Genomic DNA, 17,829 nt, shown 5'->3' with positions numbered 1-17,829 from the left:
GGATTGGAAGAGTAAAAGTAAGAAAACTTGTGGGTTGAGATATTGAAAATTTAATATGCTTGTTAAAAAAGAAACAAAACCAAGAACAAGTGATGGGAGAAAAAAAAGACTGCTCACCACTAGCTGACCAATGTCCATCCAGTTCCTGAGCAATGGGGCAGCCCGGGCAAACTTCCCTGCCAGCTTTTACTGCTCAGTTATGACATGGGATATCCCTTTGGTCAGCTGTCCTGCCTGTGTCCCTCCCAACCTCTTGCCCAGGGCAGTGTGAGAACCAGAATAGGCCTTGAGACTGCTCAGTAATAGCCAGGACATCTGTGTGTTGTCACTGTTTTCATCACAAATCCCAAACATGGCACTATATGAACTATTCTGAAGAAAATTTTCTCTACCTCAGCCAAAACTGGTACACCTTTTTATCTGTTTCCTAATTCCAGGAAGGATTGGCTTGATCTCTAATGAAGCTTCAGTCAGCATGCTGTTACACTTAATTGCTTCACTGCTAACAAAACCTTAGTGCACGTGACTAGGAATTTTGATACAAGTTTTAAGAAAATTGTCATGCCTCACATTCTGATTATTTAAGCAGCACAGAAGAGTGATTTGTTATGCAGGAGGATGTAGTTTTAGTGTGAGATTGTCAAATGATCATGAGGTAAAGGTAGATGAGGTAATGGTGTCTTGTTACTACATGGTATTATTATCTGATTGTTCTGTATACGACTAAACTACTGCCATGTGAATGTGCTCGTTTTGAACTTTCTAATTAAGAAAATCTAAGTTACATTTGGTTCTTAGTTGCTGCTATAGATGTCTCTTGAATTTACATCTTCTGTAATGTAGATGTCATTGTGGTTTTTGGACATCAGAGCTTGTTTTGACTGTAAATCTCTGGAGGAGGATACATTCTGTCACTGCGCAGGGACTTTCCCATGTCTTAAGATCTGTGCAAGCAAACAAAATAATCTGTCTTCATATAACACAAATACACTTATTACTGTTGGGATAAGCAGGGACTGAAGCAAAGGTGTGGGAAGATAGTAGCTGATCTGCTAAAACTGACGTGATTTTTTTTTAAATGATAATGAATTGTTACCTTTTGTATGTGTGCACACGTATGTGAATTAACTGTCATACAGCCCTTCGGTGTTGGTGAGATCGAGATTTGTGTTTGAACAAGTGGCTGTGGGACTGAGACAACAATCCCAAATATATGTAAAAACTCCATTTGTACCCTAAAAAGGCAAGTTGAATCTTTCAACTCTGCATAAACTAGATGATTCTTTCCATTCCTGATTGACTTGCTGAAAGTGGGTATTTTTAGGTTTTAAGTGACACATTTGCTTGCTTTCCTCTGAAAAAGTACACTAGCTAATCCTTGCTGCTGTGTCTCGGTGCTTGCTATTTAAGCTGGAAATTCCTTCAAATGTCTGTTTTCTTTCCTCTGCAGCTGTCATATCTCATGTTTTCTTGTATGATGTTGACTCACTGTGGCTTTCTTTTTCAGTTCTTGCTTAGTACACTAACAAGAATTCCTGACAAATACACTGCATACCAAAATGTAAATCTTTTCCCTTAATTGTTGTTGGATGCTGTGAATCTACTTGTGCCCTTTCCAAATGGTAAAGGCTTTCTTTGCTCGTGCTACAAAGCAGAAGAGCTTGGTATAATTTGTGGAATGGCTTCCAGTGAAAAAGCAGATAATTTCAGCTCTGCTGTCTTCAGTGAAAGCCAAGTCCTTAGATATGTAGGGATTTAAAACAAATCCACTTTAAACAGTGCATGTGGGAGAAGGAAAAGAAAACTAATGAAGCAATGTTTTTCTTCTAGATTTTTTTCATTTTGTACCTGTGAATTTTCTGCAATCCAAAGATGGCAGCAAATAAGCCTAAAGGACAGAATTCATTGGCTTTACACAAAGTGATCATGGTGGGAAGCGGTGGTGTAGGAAAATCTGCTTTAACACTACAGTTTATGTATGATGAGGTAAGAATCTGCATTAGAAATTGTCTCACTACATGGTGTTATTTAAGCATTCCTTCGTACAGGTATTTTCTGAAAGGATCTAAAGTATATGGTGTGGTATGAAAGTTGACAATTAAATTGAACAAAAATATCTTTTGAGATTAAGTGATTTGCCCTCTAGAAATACCTGTGAAGGTATAATTTAGCATTTTTCAGACCTTGAAGCAATTAAATGCTCTGCCATATCAGTATATTTTGTCATTGTTCACTAGACCTATTTGAACTTATTTAGGTATTATAGCTCAAAGCTTCTCCACTCAGGTGAATTGCATGATGCTTGAAATGATGACCAGTTTTTTCCATGTTTTTATACTGCTGTTGAAGAGAGGAAAGAAAATCTGTTTCTTGTTTCCTTTTTTTCCCCAGTGAAAATCATTCTTTTTGATTAAAAGGCAGAAGTTAGAGCCTTTTTTAGTGTCTTTTAAAAATGGATACTAAATATATTCAAAGTCAGGACTGCCTGATAGCATAATGGAACACAGCCAGATGTTGTGCTCGACAAGAAGAGGAGGCTTGGGTAGCGCACAGACATTGATGTTTTGCAGTTACCTCTAAAAATTCCTTCTAATGGCTGAAGAAAGCGAAAACATATAAACTTAGGGCTGACAGAGAGGCTGCTTTAACTATGAATCATTTGAGTATTTCACATAGCCTAAACACATATGCTTACTTACTGTAGCCATGTAAAGTGTTTGTTATATCCTTATATGCAACTAGAATCATTTGCCTTGTACCGTGATTTTATATCATGAAGGGGTTTTTTTCTAGTTTGTTGAAGATTATGAGCCCACCAAAGCAGACAGCTACAGGAAAAAGGTGGTTCTGGATGGGGAAGAAGTCCAAATTGATATATTGGACACAGCAGGGCAGGAAGACTATGCTGCAATTAGAGACAACTACTTTCGAAGTGGAGAAGGCTTTCTTTGTGTCTTCTCTATTACAGAGCTGGAATCCTTTGCGGCAACTGCAGACTTCAGGTAAGTTACAAAGCAAGATAACTATTATAATTACAGTGAGGTAGTTACAAGTGATTTTTTTGTTTGTTTAGTAATATCCTTATGATAGCCTAGACTGGATAACAGCTCTTACTGTAGTCACACAATGTTTTGAACAGATGCCTAACCATGCCTTTGCTATCTGTACCACTTCAGATATCTTTGCTGCTGTGTTTCTGAATACCAAAATGCTATTGCCACAGAGCAGATAGTGACATTCAGAAAGCTTCTGCCCTTTGTAAATCAGCATTGCTTGATACTTGTGCTAAGCAGCAGTATTTGTGAGCAGGTATACTGCTACCCAAAGTAATGGATCTAAGAAAAATTGCTTATAGACTGTATGGTTGCATGTAATGTATGTACAATACTGCATACTCCCCAGAGCTGTCTATTTTTAGTTTTTGCTTCATATAAAGGATTATGTTGTGTTTCTACCACCTGGAACAAAAGGGCAGCTGTAGCATGACCAGCTGCCTTATATTAGAATACTTCATAGTTAAAAGATGATGTGATGATTCCAGTTGAAAACTGCACAGAACCACCACATCTGGTGATGCCTGTCCGCAAGGTCTTGGGCCTTCCTGTGAAGTATGCACATTGTATTCTGGGAGAATGAAATGCATAGTATCAACACAATTCTTTCCACCTCTTAAAGGTGATTTTTATGAACAACAGGCATTAGAAGTATCTTTGAATAGTAGCTGTGCATTTTGTGTAAAGGCCTGCTGTAAATCTGTCCCTTCAGTTTTGCTTGGATGGAATTTCCTCTGTAAAAAATACTGATGTAAACTTTTAATTTACAAGACACAAGTTCTGCATAGAACTGTGCATAGCATTCACCTTTCCATCCAAGTCAGTATTTTATTTAATAGGGAGCAATGTGGTAAAAACAAAATTTGGAACAGGACCATTTTTGTGTAATAAATATTTAACAGGATCGGCGGGGGTTAAGATGCTTTTCAGGCATGCAGCATATTAAAACCCTTATAATGGTAAGAAACTGTTAAACAGGCAGCAGTATATTACGGGTGTTTAATTTCGGTTGGGAGAAAGCCTATTTAAATCACTCATCACTATATTAAAAAAAGGAAAAAAGGCACCAGAAATATTTTTCTTTACCAGTTCGAAGTGTAGCTAAGTAGGAGAGCAGATAACCTTTGAGGAAAAAAATATGGAAACAAATATAAAAAGAAATTATCTACATCCTGCTGAAATAAGGCTTCTCAGAGATGCTGTCACAGCTCAACTTAATTAGCACTAGGTATCAGAATATGTTTAATACCTCTTCCTCCTCCCATAGAGATGATACGGAGAGGGGAGAAAGTGAAATTTTCCTCCTGATTTTTTTTTTTGTTTGTGTATTTATATATTCTGAGAGGGAGGGAGGGGCAGGCCTTGACTGGTTTGCAGTTTTACGCTAGGTATTGTCAGTTGTGGAGGACTCTTTTGTCTAGAGTGCAAAATGACCTGTTAAAATCTGTTTAAAATCCTGTTAATGCTTCAAAGTACATGATCTTCTATGGCTCTAGAAAAAGTCCTACTTTTCTAGCAAAGGTGAGTGTTGACATGCTGATATGGAAAAAACAGAAGAAAAAAATCTCCTCAATGAAGAGATTAAAACTCCCCAATCCAAATGTGAGAGTGCCTCTCAAGTTGCTTTTGAAACTGTAGCACCTTAAATGCTAAAATGTAACTATGAAAAATTACATTCTTTCTGCTCTGTGTAAAAGTAACCTGTATCTCTTGAAGGTACAGTTAAAATACCCTCGGCATTGTTGAGCAGCTGGAGGGAATAATACTACTTAGGAGACGGATATAAAAGAAAGTGACAAGAAGAATTTGGATGTTTGATTTGTTTCCATGGAATTTTGTTCTACTGGAATGGCAGGACTCCAACAGGAGAGCTGCTTACTGCTATTCAATGTCTTCCGTGGGGTTCCTGGTGTGCTCTGAAATGCCATTGCTCCAAGTCATTTTCTTTCAATAAATAGCAGACCTGCAGCAAATAAACCTTTAAATATTAGAAAAGCAGTTTGATAAAATGTGGTCTTGCTTTGAGTAGAATTGGTCTTGCTCTAATTTTTTTATTTTAAGTTATCTTTGAAATATTTCTTGTTTAGGAGATATCAGTCTTCAGAGAGAGGTCAAAGGGGAATAGCATCATCTGAATTGCTGTTAGATTAACTCTTTACATGGTGAAATTTTTTGGCATTGCCTGAATGTTTAGTGTTGAAAACTACTGTTTTTTTCACAGAAGTCTTATTTGCACAGATAGTGCAATGATGCACGGAGTTTTCTTTCGGCCACCCTTCCTAATCCACCGACTAGTCAAACTACTTTCGGATAGCTGCAGACCCTGTTAAAACATTTGCACTGATATTTGTGGGGAAGAGGAGGAATGTTGCTTTAGTTACACCTCAGGGATGAATGTGGTGTTACAAGCTGCCTCAAATATGTATTTCTTGGTTTAAAAAAAAAAAATACAGACTGTCTGCAGTTTCTCAGACCTGTGAGTAGACTTCTTCCACAAGACTGCATGCTATTCAGAGCTGCTTATAACAGCAGGAGGACCCTGCCATACACCAAATCAAGGCCCTTTCAGTTAATCAGTTAATTAACTCTTTTTCAGCTTCTCTCCATTCAGCTTTAAATTTGGCAATAGATTTCACCTCAGCCAGCAAAAGGAATTTCTCTGTGCTTTTTGCTGATCTTTCAAAAATTGCTTCATGATAAAGGACTACATTTCACTACTAACTTAGACCCCTTTCTGAGAAAAAAATAGAGAATATCCTTCTTAAGGAAAAACTGTTCTTCCTGGTACTTCTAATGCATTTCCAATTAGAAGAAAAGTGCTATTATTTTTGTAAGTGGTGAAGGCTTGTATACCAAAGCATTTGTAATACTGAGTTCTGTTTACAGCTTTAAGCCCTTCATCCTAGCATTTCAAGTGGAAGAGGGGTCTGTCCTTAAAAATCTGATGTGTGTACAACTTGTATCTGTAACTGGTGTATAACTGAATGAAGAACTCTGCAGAGACTGAATATAATCAACTTGAGAAAGATTCCTGAAAGGAAGAGATTTTTCTCTTGGTGTGCTATAGACCATTTTATCAGCTTTAAAAATGGCACATCCATTTTATTAGGAAAAAAATTGAGTGTAAAACTGACATTTGGGTAGCTTAAAAATTACAATCACAGATAGTAATAGAAAGACAATGGTAAATGCTCTAAAGTAACACCTTTATGAAAAGGGTTTACAAATGAATATAAATTCTCACCTAAACCAATCCTGTTCTACAATTTTAGTTTCTTACTGACTCACCTCCTTACTTCCTGGAGGACTAGTGTGTCTGTCTTCATTCTATATAATGTCATAATGAGGCTTAAGATTTTACTGTTACGTAAGCTTCATAAAAGGAATAAGTGGGTTTTCACTGTGAGATGGAAGAGTATTTAGTCTTGAGTTCTTCTTTTTGTGTTCTAAGAATAGTACTCCATGCAAAGCTTAATTTTCTTTTTTTTTTTTTTCTCTCCAGGGAGCAGATCTTAAGAGTAAAAGAAGATGAGAATGTTCCTTTTTTGCTAGTTGGTAACAAATCAGATTTGGAAGATAAAAGGCAAGTTTCTGTAGAGGAAGCAAAAAACAGAGCTGATCAATGGAATGTTAACTATGTGGAAACTTCTGCAAAAACGCGAGCTAATGTTGACAAGGTAAAAGCTGGCCTCTTAATACAAAGAACGTCTCCATTGGGTTTTACTTTATACCTCTTTTCCATGGGTCGTACTCTATATGTTTGTTATTTTAGCAATTACTTTTGTAAAATTTGAATCAAATGCTTCTCTGCCTTACCTTACAGGGTATACATGCCTAGGTTCATGTTATGCCTAACATTTTCACTATTCTACAAGTGTATATCATCCTAAACTGCAAGGATTCATTATACAAGACGTTATACAAGACCCCTATTTCATTAAAAATTTCTTGAGGCAGCTATTTTGGCTTTGGCTTCATTTTGCGTTTTTTATAGCTAGAAGACAGTCTGCTTCTGAGTAGTGAGGAATGCTGTCTGATCCTCAGCCAGAATAAATCAATTTACAAAAGCAGGTGAGGGAGAGATTGAAGCCCTCTCTACCTTCATTTAACCAGATCCCTGGTTGCATGTTGCTTCAATGAAGAATGAATGAACTTTTCCCGCTTTGAACAGCCTAGAAGTGCCTCATGAGTTTTCAGGGATAAAACCTGGTTCAGAAGGTCATGAGAAAAGGGACAGAGAATCTTTGTCTCCAAGAAAATAAATTATTGATTAGTTGTAAGTATTTCAGCTGTAACTCTAAAAGACAGGACTTCTTGGGATACATAATTGAGATTAACTCTCAGCCTGGTAGACTGCAAGAGTAACGAGTGTGTGGCAAAAGAAATGAGTAGTTTAGTTCAATGTGCCAACCTTTCCTTTCAGAGCTATTGACAGACTTGATCCCACATTGAAAAATTCTATAATGTAAATCCTTATGTATGAGCTGTCAGTTGCAGCTTGACAGTTGTAATGTGAGTTCTCTTTTGCAGTAACATAAATTTGACTGCTGTCTCCTGTCAGTTGTCTTCCTGAAGAAATTCATTGTTTGGTACTACAGTAAGTTCTGTAGATAAAATTGAGTCAATAAAATGCAGCAGAACTCAGTCTCATTGCTGAGTACAGCTCTGATTTTTGTTGTTATAAAAACTAGTAGGTCTTTTAGTTTTGGTGAGTGGTTGCAGTTAACATCCCTCTATTACACTCAAGTAGAAATTCCCAGCTCTTCAAAATCTACTTCACTGCATTTAGCAGCTGGGGGAAAAAAGTGTGTGGGTGTGTGTATATATATATATTTTTAAATAGTTCTGTAATCAATAGCTTTTGCTCACACATAGTAAGCTATCGGGCTGTTCGGAAATTAATTGCCAATTTAAACCTGTATGTTTGAAGTGGCAGCTCAGAATAAAATTTATGAATCAAAATAAAAACCATTAGAATCAACAAATTTTTGCTAACGAGAAACAAGCATATTTATTCCGGTTGCATAAAATTTACTGCAGAGCTCCAAGTTTCTTTTTGGAGCTGGTGGCATTATCGATCCAGATTAGCATGTATCGTAGAACTAAGGTTTGACAAGCCGTAAATGATGCTTTGTTGGCACTAGTAAGTACCAGGTATTCCTAGTTACTTGGAGCATCTGAAGTGGTGAGGTCTGTTGTTTGACTTTTAAGTTACTATAAGAAATCTGGCTTCTCTGAATTCCAGAAAAATGGGTTTGCTCAGCTGGGGAAAAGAGTCAGCTTCCACTCACTTTAGTAAAGGTGACCCACTAAGCATCTGCTTGGAAGGTTATGTACCCAGGCAGCTAAATACTGGAGTACAGTATCTATGCGTAAGCAAGCTGACAATTGCAATTTACCATTAATGTAGATTTAAGTACAAGCAAGTGATTTAGAAATCTAAAGGCAATCTTATTTCTTGCTGGAAATGTTTAGTTACATTGATTTTCTTCAGATCCTGTGTAACGAAGGTTGCTTTTGCTGCAGTCAATATGAGATTAGTGTCATTGCAAATAAAAACCTACTGAGCTCTGTAGAGGAGCTTTTCAGCCCCTGCACTATCCATGTGTCATGGAAATGGATCACAGCCCCTGACGTAGATCTGGAGAACGCTTCCTGAGAGAGAAAAGTCTTAGAATTGCTCAGCTGATTTCCTACAATAAAATTGCAAAGATTAAATGATTATTTGCTGTAGCTTCCTGTGAGTCAAGATCTGCTTTTTGTATGATTAAAGTACCTTTAAGCTGTCCAATCATAAAGCCTTAACTGACAGTAGGATCTCTCAAGTCGCTTGTGTATCTCCAACTTGTCATTTTTGTTTCCTACTAAACCACTTGATGAAGTGCATATGTACTTTGAGACTGTAATATGGAAGTTGAGGTAACCTGTTCTAAAAAAGATGTTTATGTAGTATATGATTGATAACTTTTCTTTAAAGGAAATGCTGATTTTTTTTCCTAGTTACTTTGTGTTTAGATGTGCATCATAGGACATACTGACCATGAAATGTTCAGTGTATGCTACTGCTCCATTAATAAGTTTGTAGAACTGGATGTTGCGCTTTTTCATCCTTTACAGCTCATCACTGAAAATACTCAAAATGTAAACTGATTTCCTTAAGACTCCTCAGTAAGATGCAGATAATACATTTTAAAAAGTCTTGGCTGGTGATGAGACTCTTGTTTCAGTCCTTGTGGAAAATCGTCTGACAGGATTCATAAGCAAATACCAGAAGACAGGGGAACATGATGGTACCATGAAAGAAGCGGGATTGCATCATATCAATTTAGCCTTGAAAACCAGGGAAAGATTTGTTGGATTAATATTTGTTTGCTCAAACTGGTTGCATATTGTTGACTTTATTCTAAACAACTGAAATGGGTATCAGTGGTAGTTTAAATTAACTCATGTGTCTTTGACTGGTTTTGCATTTACCACCTTACATCTTTTTTTAGGTTTTTTTCGATTTAATGAGAGAAATTAGAGCCAGAAAGATGGAAGACAGCAAAGAAAAGAATGGGAAGAAGAAAAGAAAAAGCCTAGCTAAGAGGATCAGAGAAAGATGTTGCATTTTATAATCAAAATCCTGAATTCCTTTCCTACCCTGACCATACTAATAAAAACCATAATTTATAAGCATGCCACTGAAGGCTCAAGTGACTGAAATTACTCTAACATGTTGGAAATTGTAATGTACCACTAAAAGCATGAATTGGAGCTGCACTGAAAGTCAAATTCACTGAAAAAAAAAAAAGTGGCTTCAAGAGAAGCAAAGTTCAGTCCATTTCATAATTGCCTACCTTCTCACATTTCTTCTGAATGTAGTGTTTCATAGGCAGTCTTTTCGTTAATAGTGAACAGAGGGGGGAAGTATTACTTTGTGGGTTCTTGTAAAGCATACTTTTTTATCACTGGTAACTGTCAATTCATCTTGTCTTTTGTTGCCTTGAAAATTACAATTGTGGACGTGATACCTAACAAAGCGGTATGCAGTTATTTTGCCATGGAGTTATGCAAATTAGAAAAGAATAATGTATATGCGAACAGTTTCTGTTGAGGAAAATTATATGTGGTTCTGCATTACCTGATTAACCTAGAAGAGTGACGTAATCTTTTACATGGAGACATTTGAATATGCCTTAATTTTAAAACCTAAGCATAGCAGGTTGCTTAATCAAGGGTGTATTTTCAACTTTGTTGCATGGAGACTGTCCCTGCATCAGTGCAGACTGCCCTCTCTGTGGAGTGCAGTTATGTGAATGGTTTCGCTAACTAGCTGTCTGCTAGAAGTGTCTGTTCTTTAAATGTGTGCCATACTCTGGTATTGTGAATAATACAGAGCATATTCTGTCATCCCTAACCTGGTAAACAATACGGTATCCTAAAACTAAAAGGTCAGAATACATGTAAGACTGAAGTCATAAGCCTATGGCACATCTAAGCCTGGAATGGTTGTTGAAAACTTAATGTGCTGGTACCTTGAAACCTCCCTTTTGCAAGTAGATTTTTGTCTAGATGTTCCTTGGGTTTTAACTCCCTGGAGTTGGGTGGAGTGGAGCTGATTCAGTAGTGCTAATGTGGTTTGAGTTAAGATGTTGTCCAGGAAATTCTGGTGTCATCAGTTAATTTCTTTTGTGTTCCTAATACTGGGCTGTGGGAACATGCTGTGTTATGCTGAAGCTCTTTGCAGGTTTTGTACTGTTTCGTCTAGTTTATGTTGATTTTCAAATGGGGAACATTGTAGCTACTTTTTCTAGTTAATGTTGATATTAAACAATCAAACATGCTTTGCAATACAGAAACATTTACCACATGCATCCAAAATCCCCAAACAAAACATACTGCCTCAGTTGCTTCAGAACAGCAAGAATACTAGCACACGGTTAGTATGCTGCATCTTAACTAAAAATATACCAGAATGTTTGAGGGTTTTGGACTACTCCTGGGGTAAGACAGGCTAGATCAATTCCACAAACTGTTACACTTTTTATACATGTGTAAACCTATAACAGACAGTTAAAAATGTGCTCAAGCAAGCTAAGTAACAAATATTTAACTTTCATGCTAACAGACATTTTAGGGACTCAAGTCTTAGAAGTTATATTTGTCATGTTAAATATTTATCAATAGGAATTTTGTATGTGCATTTAGTAGACTGCCAAGTGCAGAATTAAAGTTACTCATGTAACTGCGGCAAGTAAGCCAGTCTTCATCTTACTGTGTACTCATTTGGGTCTATTTAGCCAGGGAGTCTAACCACTAACATTGTGACTTTGCTTTGGGACCTGTATACTTGGAACTGAGGTGTTATGAAGCCACTGGACACATGAAATTTTGTCTTGGCTGATGCCTTAGCCTGTCCTTTTATTTGCTATTTGAGCCATTGAAAGATGAATAAACTTCCATTTTTTTAAATACTTGTGCAGTGTGTTAATTGGTAACTGTATTATTGATGAACTTTGCTATAGCTGATGCTAGTTGTCAAGCAGTTAAACTGAAATATTCCAGAAGCCTTTTTCGCCTGTGTGAACACAATTGTAGGTAGATTAAACCTAATTAGTCTGCTAAAAAGCCACTTTGTAAAAGCTGAGACTATGCATATGCTGCCTTTTATCCACAGCTAATTTATCCTTACTTGCTATAACAAAATCAGAAAACAGGCAAACTGAGGTAAGCTTGTTCCAGAAGTATTTTTCTGTGAGTGGAAAGTGAGATTTAAACAACAAACCCAACCAACCAAAACAACCTATGTAAGTTTTAATACTAAAAATGCATTCTGAGTCTTTTAACACACTCAGGGAGGACATAAGTGTGCTTCCTCAACCTACAGGGAATATAGCTTGAATTGTGTACATGGGATTTGGGTACATCGTGAGAGGAGTGTTTGGCTTAGCCTGCTTCTGTGCCTGAAACTGCTGGGTCTATCTGCTCAGAGTGCTTTGGTGCCCAAGAGCACTTTTCTTCCCCCATTTCTCCTCCAAGAAGTTGATACTTTCTTACATTAGCAGGATCAAAGCATTCCGTGGTATTTCCCTCCAAGTTAGCCTAACGCTGGCAGTACTGTTGCTACCTTTTATGAAATTCCTTTCACTGTAAAACTGCAGACCAGAGAGAAACACTGTAATTTTTAACAAGCTATTGAGGTCAGTCTTCCATTATTTATGAAACTGGTATCGAATTCTTATGCCAACTCCATTTTTTTCCTGTAGTTTTAAAAACTCACTTCAGAAACGCTGGTGGAGAAATCTGTGGTTTCTTTAGTAGTTTTCTGTAGCCTCCTCACAGCACACAACAGCTTAACAATAGTAGCATCCAGCCATTCTCTTGGACTATTCTGCAGCAGCATCAGGGTGTGCAGGAAGCGCTTTCCCATTCATAGAGACCTTGTTAACAGCGGAGCAGCATGCAGAGTGACCCCTCTGGCAATTCCAGGGACAATCATAACGCAATAAAACACACTCCGTACCTGAGCCTGCCTTATGCTCACTATATTCACCTGCAGGAGCCAAATATTTTCTCTATTAATATGTGAAATAGGCTTACAGAAAATCTTGGGCTCCTTTTTGGGACACCAAGCTTTGCAATGATTCTCTGGTTCCAGAGTCTGAGAGGGTAAATGTTCTCTTCAAGTTTATAATCCAAAGCAAAATGCAGAGCAGCAGAGAGATGGCTGGTGTTAGGGGAATGCATATAATATATTTAGCTGTCACAGAACTGGATCAGAAGGTAAGGCTGAGCCTACAACAACTGAGGGAAGTAATAAGGAAAGCTAATTTATAAACTTTCTCCCACTACTGTCAGATATGTTAGCTCTTCTAGCCACGTGGATGCATAGTCAGTCATGTGTGTAAACTGTGTTTCTTTCCAGACTTGCTCTTGCCAGTTTTTGGCTGCAATTTTAACTTAAATAAATGACTGGTTAGGTTTTTAAGAGATGACTCATGAAAGAAACTTCTCCTTGCATATTTTTGTGGGAGCTTCAGCTTGTTGCTAAAACTGAACGGTAGGAAAGGTGCCAATGTTGCTAATATTGGAGTGTAAATTAATCTTTGATCCAAATACATTGACCACGCTGGCATATTTTTGGTTGAAGCTTCATGGTCGAAGAAATGCTGAAATGCATCACTTGAGATCTGCCCAGGATCAGACAGATGCCAAGACTTCTGATTTTTAAAGAGTTCCTGACTGGATCTAATCAGCCATCTAACTGGTACAATCCATTTCAGGAAAACATTCAGAAGATATAATTTGGTTAGTGTGTGCTAGGGTCTTTTTTTTTTTTTTCCTTTTTTTTTTTTTTTTTTCCCCTTCTGTGCAGAATGGAAAAATACCAATGTTTAGGTTGTTGGAAAATTTGATTTGCTGCCTCCATTCTTTTGATACCCCTTGTTTGTGGATTTCAGTGGGACAGTTTCAGTGTTATACAAGACTGTTCTGGATGCAAACAACAGCAGCAGGATTTAGCCAGCTGACCCAGTGGGCCAGTAACAGTGTTAGCAGCCTTAGCACTCCCATTTTCCTCTGATGCCTTGTTCTCCCTCATGCAATTGCTGATTTGCTTTACTGATTTGGTAAGACTGTATGAAACTACATTTACCATAAGGCAGTCAAGATGGGGCTATCTGAAAGCCTGAGTGGCTGGGTTCCAAACCACAGCGTCCAGTTATGCTTTTCGACTTTTGCAAGGACCTCTCCTACCGATGGCTTCTGTTGAAGTGTTAAAAACTAAGGTTGTGTCTGCACCCCAATAGCATGGAAACACATGACTCTGAAAATGGAGAACTGTCACGCTATATGCGGACATAACTTCTGCATGTAAAATGAAGTAATTTCTGGAACGATTTATACCCGTGAGGGATTGTGAAAGCCCCTGGGAGTTGAATGATGCAGTATAAATCTGAGAAGAGAGGAAGGGAAGAAGTGGTATCGGTGGCTCCACAGACCTGTGATGGTGAACTGTAGCTCTGCAGCACTAGCGCTTGTTTGAGTCTGTGCTCCAGTTTCTGTAACACTGCCCTGCAATATTCAGAAGAGTATTTCTGGTGTTTCCCCGTTTACTGCCTTATTAATATGACATGGTGTTGCAAAACAAGGAATGGGGAGAAGGATAGTTTCAAACCTAAAACTGTGCTAAAGGTAAGCAGACTCCAGAATGCTCTTAAAATTGTCAAAATACTGGGAAAGCTTCATCACTCCGTTGTTTCCTTTGCAGCTAGCTAAACAGAGGTGAGGAGGAGGTTACATGTTTAATAACATTCCAGTAAAGTCCTTTCTATAAGAAACAATTTGGAAATTTTCTTGGAAAAAAACATGTTTGTAGCAGATAGTGTGTTAGGATTATAGTTTCAGTCATTTTTGTATGCCCTATGCTGGAAATCATGGTTTCAGAAATCTCAGTTCCTAAGTGGCTTGGTGTTAATTGCAGGCTTAATTTTCCTTAATACCTGACATTGTAAGAAAAGTTTGGTTGTTTCTTGTAATAACCTGCTAATAAAGTGCTTATTTCAAAGCACATTCAGAGGATAGCCACCCATCTCAACATTTATGGATGGAGATAAGTAAGCCGGGGTAAGGGGAAGGGCCTTACCAGGTCTAGGAACAAAAATCTGTTGTTTGCTAATGAAGAGAGGTGGTGAGGCTGCCTTTGCCACATGGGGTCTGTTAGGAAGGTGGCTGCAGCTGCATTGGGGTGGGCAGAACTACATCCCTTTCCTGAGGTAATCATGGATGGCATGCCTGGGTGCCTGTGGATACGTGACCTTGAGCAACGTTGGGAGGTTAATTATGGGTTCTTTAGGAACCAGTTTTTTATACTGGAAATTGGGGGGTGTCATGGCCCAGACTGGAAGCCCAGAGAATCACAAACATTCTGTGATCCCCTTGGGTTGAATTAAGGTGAAATGACCAGTTAAAATGTTTTACTTGTGGTAGAGAGCAATTTAAACTTGGAAAAGGATAATAAGGAATATGGTCTCTTATAAATGGGAAGGGCCAAAGAAATGTGTGTCAGCACCCCTCCAGCATTGTCTCAGGTGCACTAATCTTGGGAATGATCATCTTTTATCAGTTCTTGTAAGAAAGTGCAAAGTCATTACTAAGGCAAGCATGGTGTTTGGCTTGCACAATAGACTGCATAATAGAGCCAGAAAGTATCAGGCTTAGAGGTACTTGTGCTTGAGGGGAAACACCTGGTTTCACTCCTCCATGTCTGCCCCTCTGAGGCTTATCTTAGGAGTTTGTCAATGCAACTGCAAGGGAGTGGGGACTTCGATATACTCCTGCTTCCTTGGGTCACATTTCTTAGACTAATCCAAAGGCCAGAGCTTGTCCTTGAGGTTTTCTGTGTCAATGAGTGTTTGAGGCATTTCTTCCTTCAGTTCCTTATAGGGGGGAAAGACATACTAGAATATTGAGACAGAAGCACATATCCGTTTATTGAGCTTGGTAACAATCATATTTTTTCCTCCTTGCCCATTTCTATTTGTATTTGACTGTATTTATGGCAGCTGTAGTCCATGGGCAGCTGAGGCACCACATGGTGGGCAAAGGGAGAAATCAGGAAGTGGCCAGAACCCAGGCAAAACTTCAGGATGCCTTTGCAATGCTTTGGAAGCTAAGATGAGGAGCAGGAACCAAACCTGCACACACCAGGGATGGGAGTGAAGCACTGGCATGCTCCTGCTGCCAAAAGCAAGGTGAGACAAACAGTTAGCAAAGCCCTTGAGGCCGACAGCACCAAGCTGCAGACCAGATACACACTCTCTCTTTGTCTCCTCTTCCTGGCAACAGCAGTACTGATTTTCAGGTATTTCCTTACTTGTGAATAATATGTGAGTTAGCACCTGCAGTAGTGTTGGACCTACATTTTCTCCACTCCTCTGCCTTCCTCTTCACAGAGCTTGCTCTCATTCCTCCCTGTAAAAGGGGTGGGCAATACATGATTAGAGCCTGTGAGCTGCTGATGGGGTTAATGCTGCCTCCTGTGTTGGTGCTGTGAGCATGGAGTAAAAAAGGGATCTGAGGCGGTTTGAGAGAAGCCTCATCCACACACCACAGCAGCCATGCAAGCAGTCATGCAGTCTGTGGAAGCTCTGGAGAAGGATCTGGGATCTCAAGATAGTGCAGTTATTCTTCTCTCCATGCTGCTTATGAGAAAGCTGGAAGTTGCCCACTTTGCACCTTCTCATTCTTGATTATGTCAAGATGATTCTTGTCTATGACAGCTTGTTGGTTGTCAGTATCCCAGGCACAAAGGAGGGGATCTCCTGGTGTCACCGAAATCTGGGATAAAAATAACTTATCGACACCAATTTGATGCAGATAAGCAGACACTTCTTTATTGACGGCCGGACGTGTAGGGGAGTGCTCTCACCAACAACACGTGCCAGGCACCAGAATCATACACCTTATATAGAACTTACTCATACATATTCATTAAGTCTTCATACATAAGCATACAACTTCCAAGAAATCATTAACATATTCTCCTCCTATTTCCGATTCTGCGCAGTAGAGGTTAGAAATGTCTAGAAATGGGTCTGGGGTGTAATGTGAGTAGGTGGTCCATGGGTCAGTGGTCGCAATCTCCCCCTGCCGGAATTACCTTTTGCTTAAGGACACAGTTTTCTTGGCAGGTACCTGCAAGCTGTTACGGTTACTGCCCTCAGTTCCCATTAATCCTGGACCTTGACAACTACTTGCATTCTTCTAGTCCTATACGTGTATTATAAATCAGTTTACAAATCACCTCATGTTTTGTTACCTAGGTTCTAACCGTTCCTACTAAACAATTATGACCAATCCCTTCAGCCTCGGTACAGGGCTGTACAGGGGATTTTAGAGTCGCAGTCTGTTGCTAGATTCAAAATACAATAAATGTAAAATATTTTTACTAAAATATCCCTTAATTCTATACTTATATTAAAATCAAACACAATTTAATTTAAATTGATAATAAAATCAGTAGCACTGGTAAGATGGAGCTTGTGCCTCATGGATGTCCTGGCTAAGAGTGGAGGCATGATGATAACCAGCAGTTTGTTATATATTAGACACTGACTGCTGCCCTGAAAGTTATGTGTCCTGAAGGCATTGCGCTGTCCTGAAAGTAAGGTATTTGCCTTCAACTGAGCTCAGCATGCCTGGTATGCTTCTGTTACAGTTATTCTTGCTTTTCACTTGTTTTATGGAGAAAAACTTATGAGATAGGGTGGGATTTTTTTTCAGTGCAACAAAATAGGAGACCTGTTGGCTGAAATGCTGCCAGACTAATGTGTTAAATATTAGTCATCTCTAAAGAACGAGGCTAAAAGAGTAATCCTTCAGTTTTATCTGATAACTGCCAAAATGCCTACTGAAGTAGCCTGGGGAAGTGTCAGAAGAGCAGTTAAAAATAATGTACGGTGCCTATGGATAGCAGTTTGCTGCGGGCGGTTGTAACTCCCGTGAGTGTCAGAGCTCACTTGAGGAGGTAGGTAGGTGCTAGATGCCCTTAGCTGCTTGTGACAGACTTACGCTGCATCTAACGTGAAGGAAGCTTGGAGAATTTGGCTGCCCCTGTGCTGTTAGATGAGGAGTAATTTTTTTCATTTGTGAGACAAAGTAGGTAACAACAAGGGTGTGCCACTGCTTTCTGGTTTTGCAGTGTTATTTAAATCGACAATGCAACTTGGATATTTTTAATCAACTTTCTAAAAATTTCGTAAATTATATCCGTATCTATAGATAAGGTGCCTCG

General features: G+C 38.7%; 1 protein-coding gene across 2 annotated transcripts in view; it reads left to right on the top strand.

Annotated features, from left to right (window-relative positions):
* The window catches only part of RALA (RAS like proto-oncogene A), a 29,618-nt gene extending 18,121 nt beyond the window's left edge, over nucleotides 1-11,497 (top strand). For both annotated transcript variants that reach the window (XM_074900917.1, XM_074900918.1), the window contains exons 2-5: nucleotides 1,831-1,986; nucleotides 2,794-3,002; nucleotides 6,556-6,730; nucleotides 9,548-11,497. In XM_074900917.1, the coding sequence (XP_074757018.1) occupies nucleotides 1,873-1,986; nucleotides 2,794-3,002; nucleotides 6,556-6,730; nucleotides 9,548-9,670 (621 nt within the window). In that variant the 5' untranslated portion in view covers nucleotides 1,831-1,872 and the 3' untranslated portion in view covers nucleotides 9,671-11,497. The remainder of the gene's footprint in view (nucleotides 1-1,830; nucleotides 1,987-2,793; nucleotides 3,003-6,555; nucleotides 6,731-9,547) is intronic.
* The last annotated feature ends 6,332 nt before the right edge of the window (nucleotides 11,498-17,829 follow it).

Source organism: Athene noctua, chromosome 2 (assembly GCF_965140245.1).
Source record: "Athene noctua chromosome 2, bAthNoc1.hap1.1, whole genome shotgun sequence".
Lineage (NCBI taxonomy): Eukaryota > Metazoa > Chordata > Aves > Strigiformes > Strigidae > Athene > Athene noctua.
This window is presented reverse-complemented; position numbering and strand designations above follow the sequence as displayed.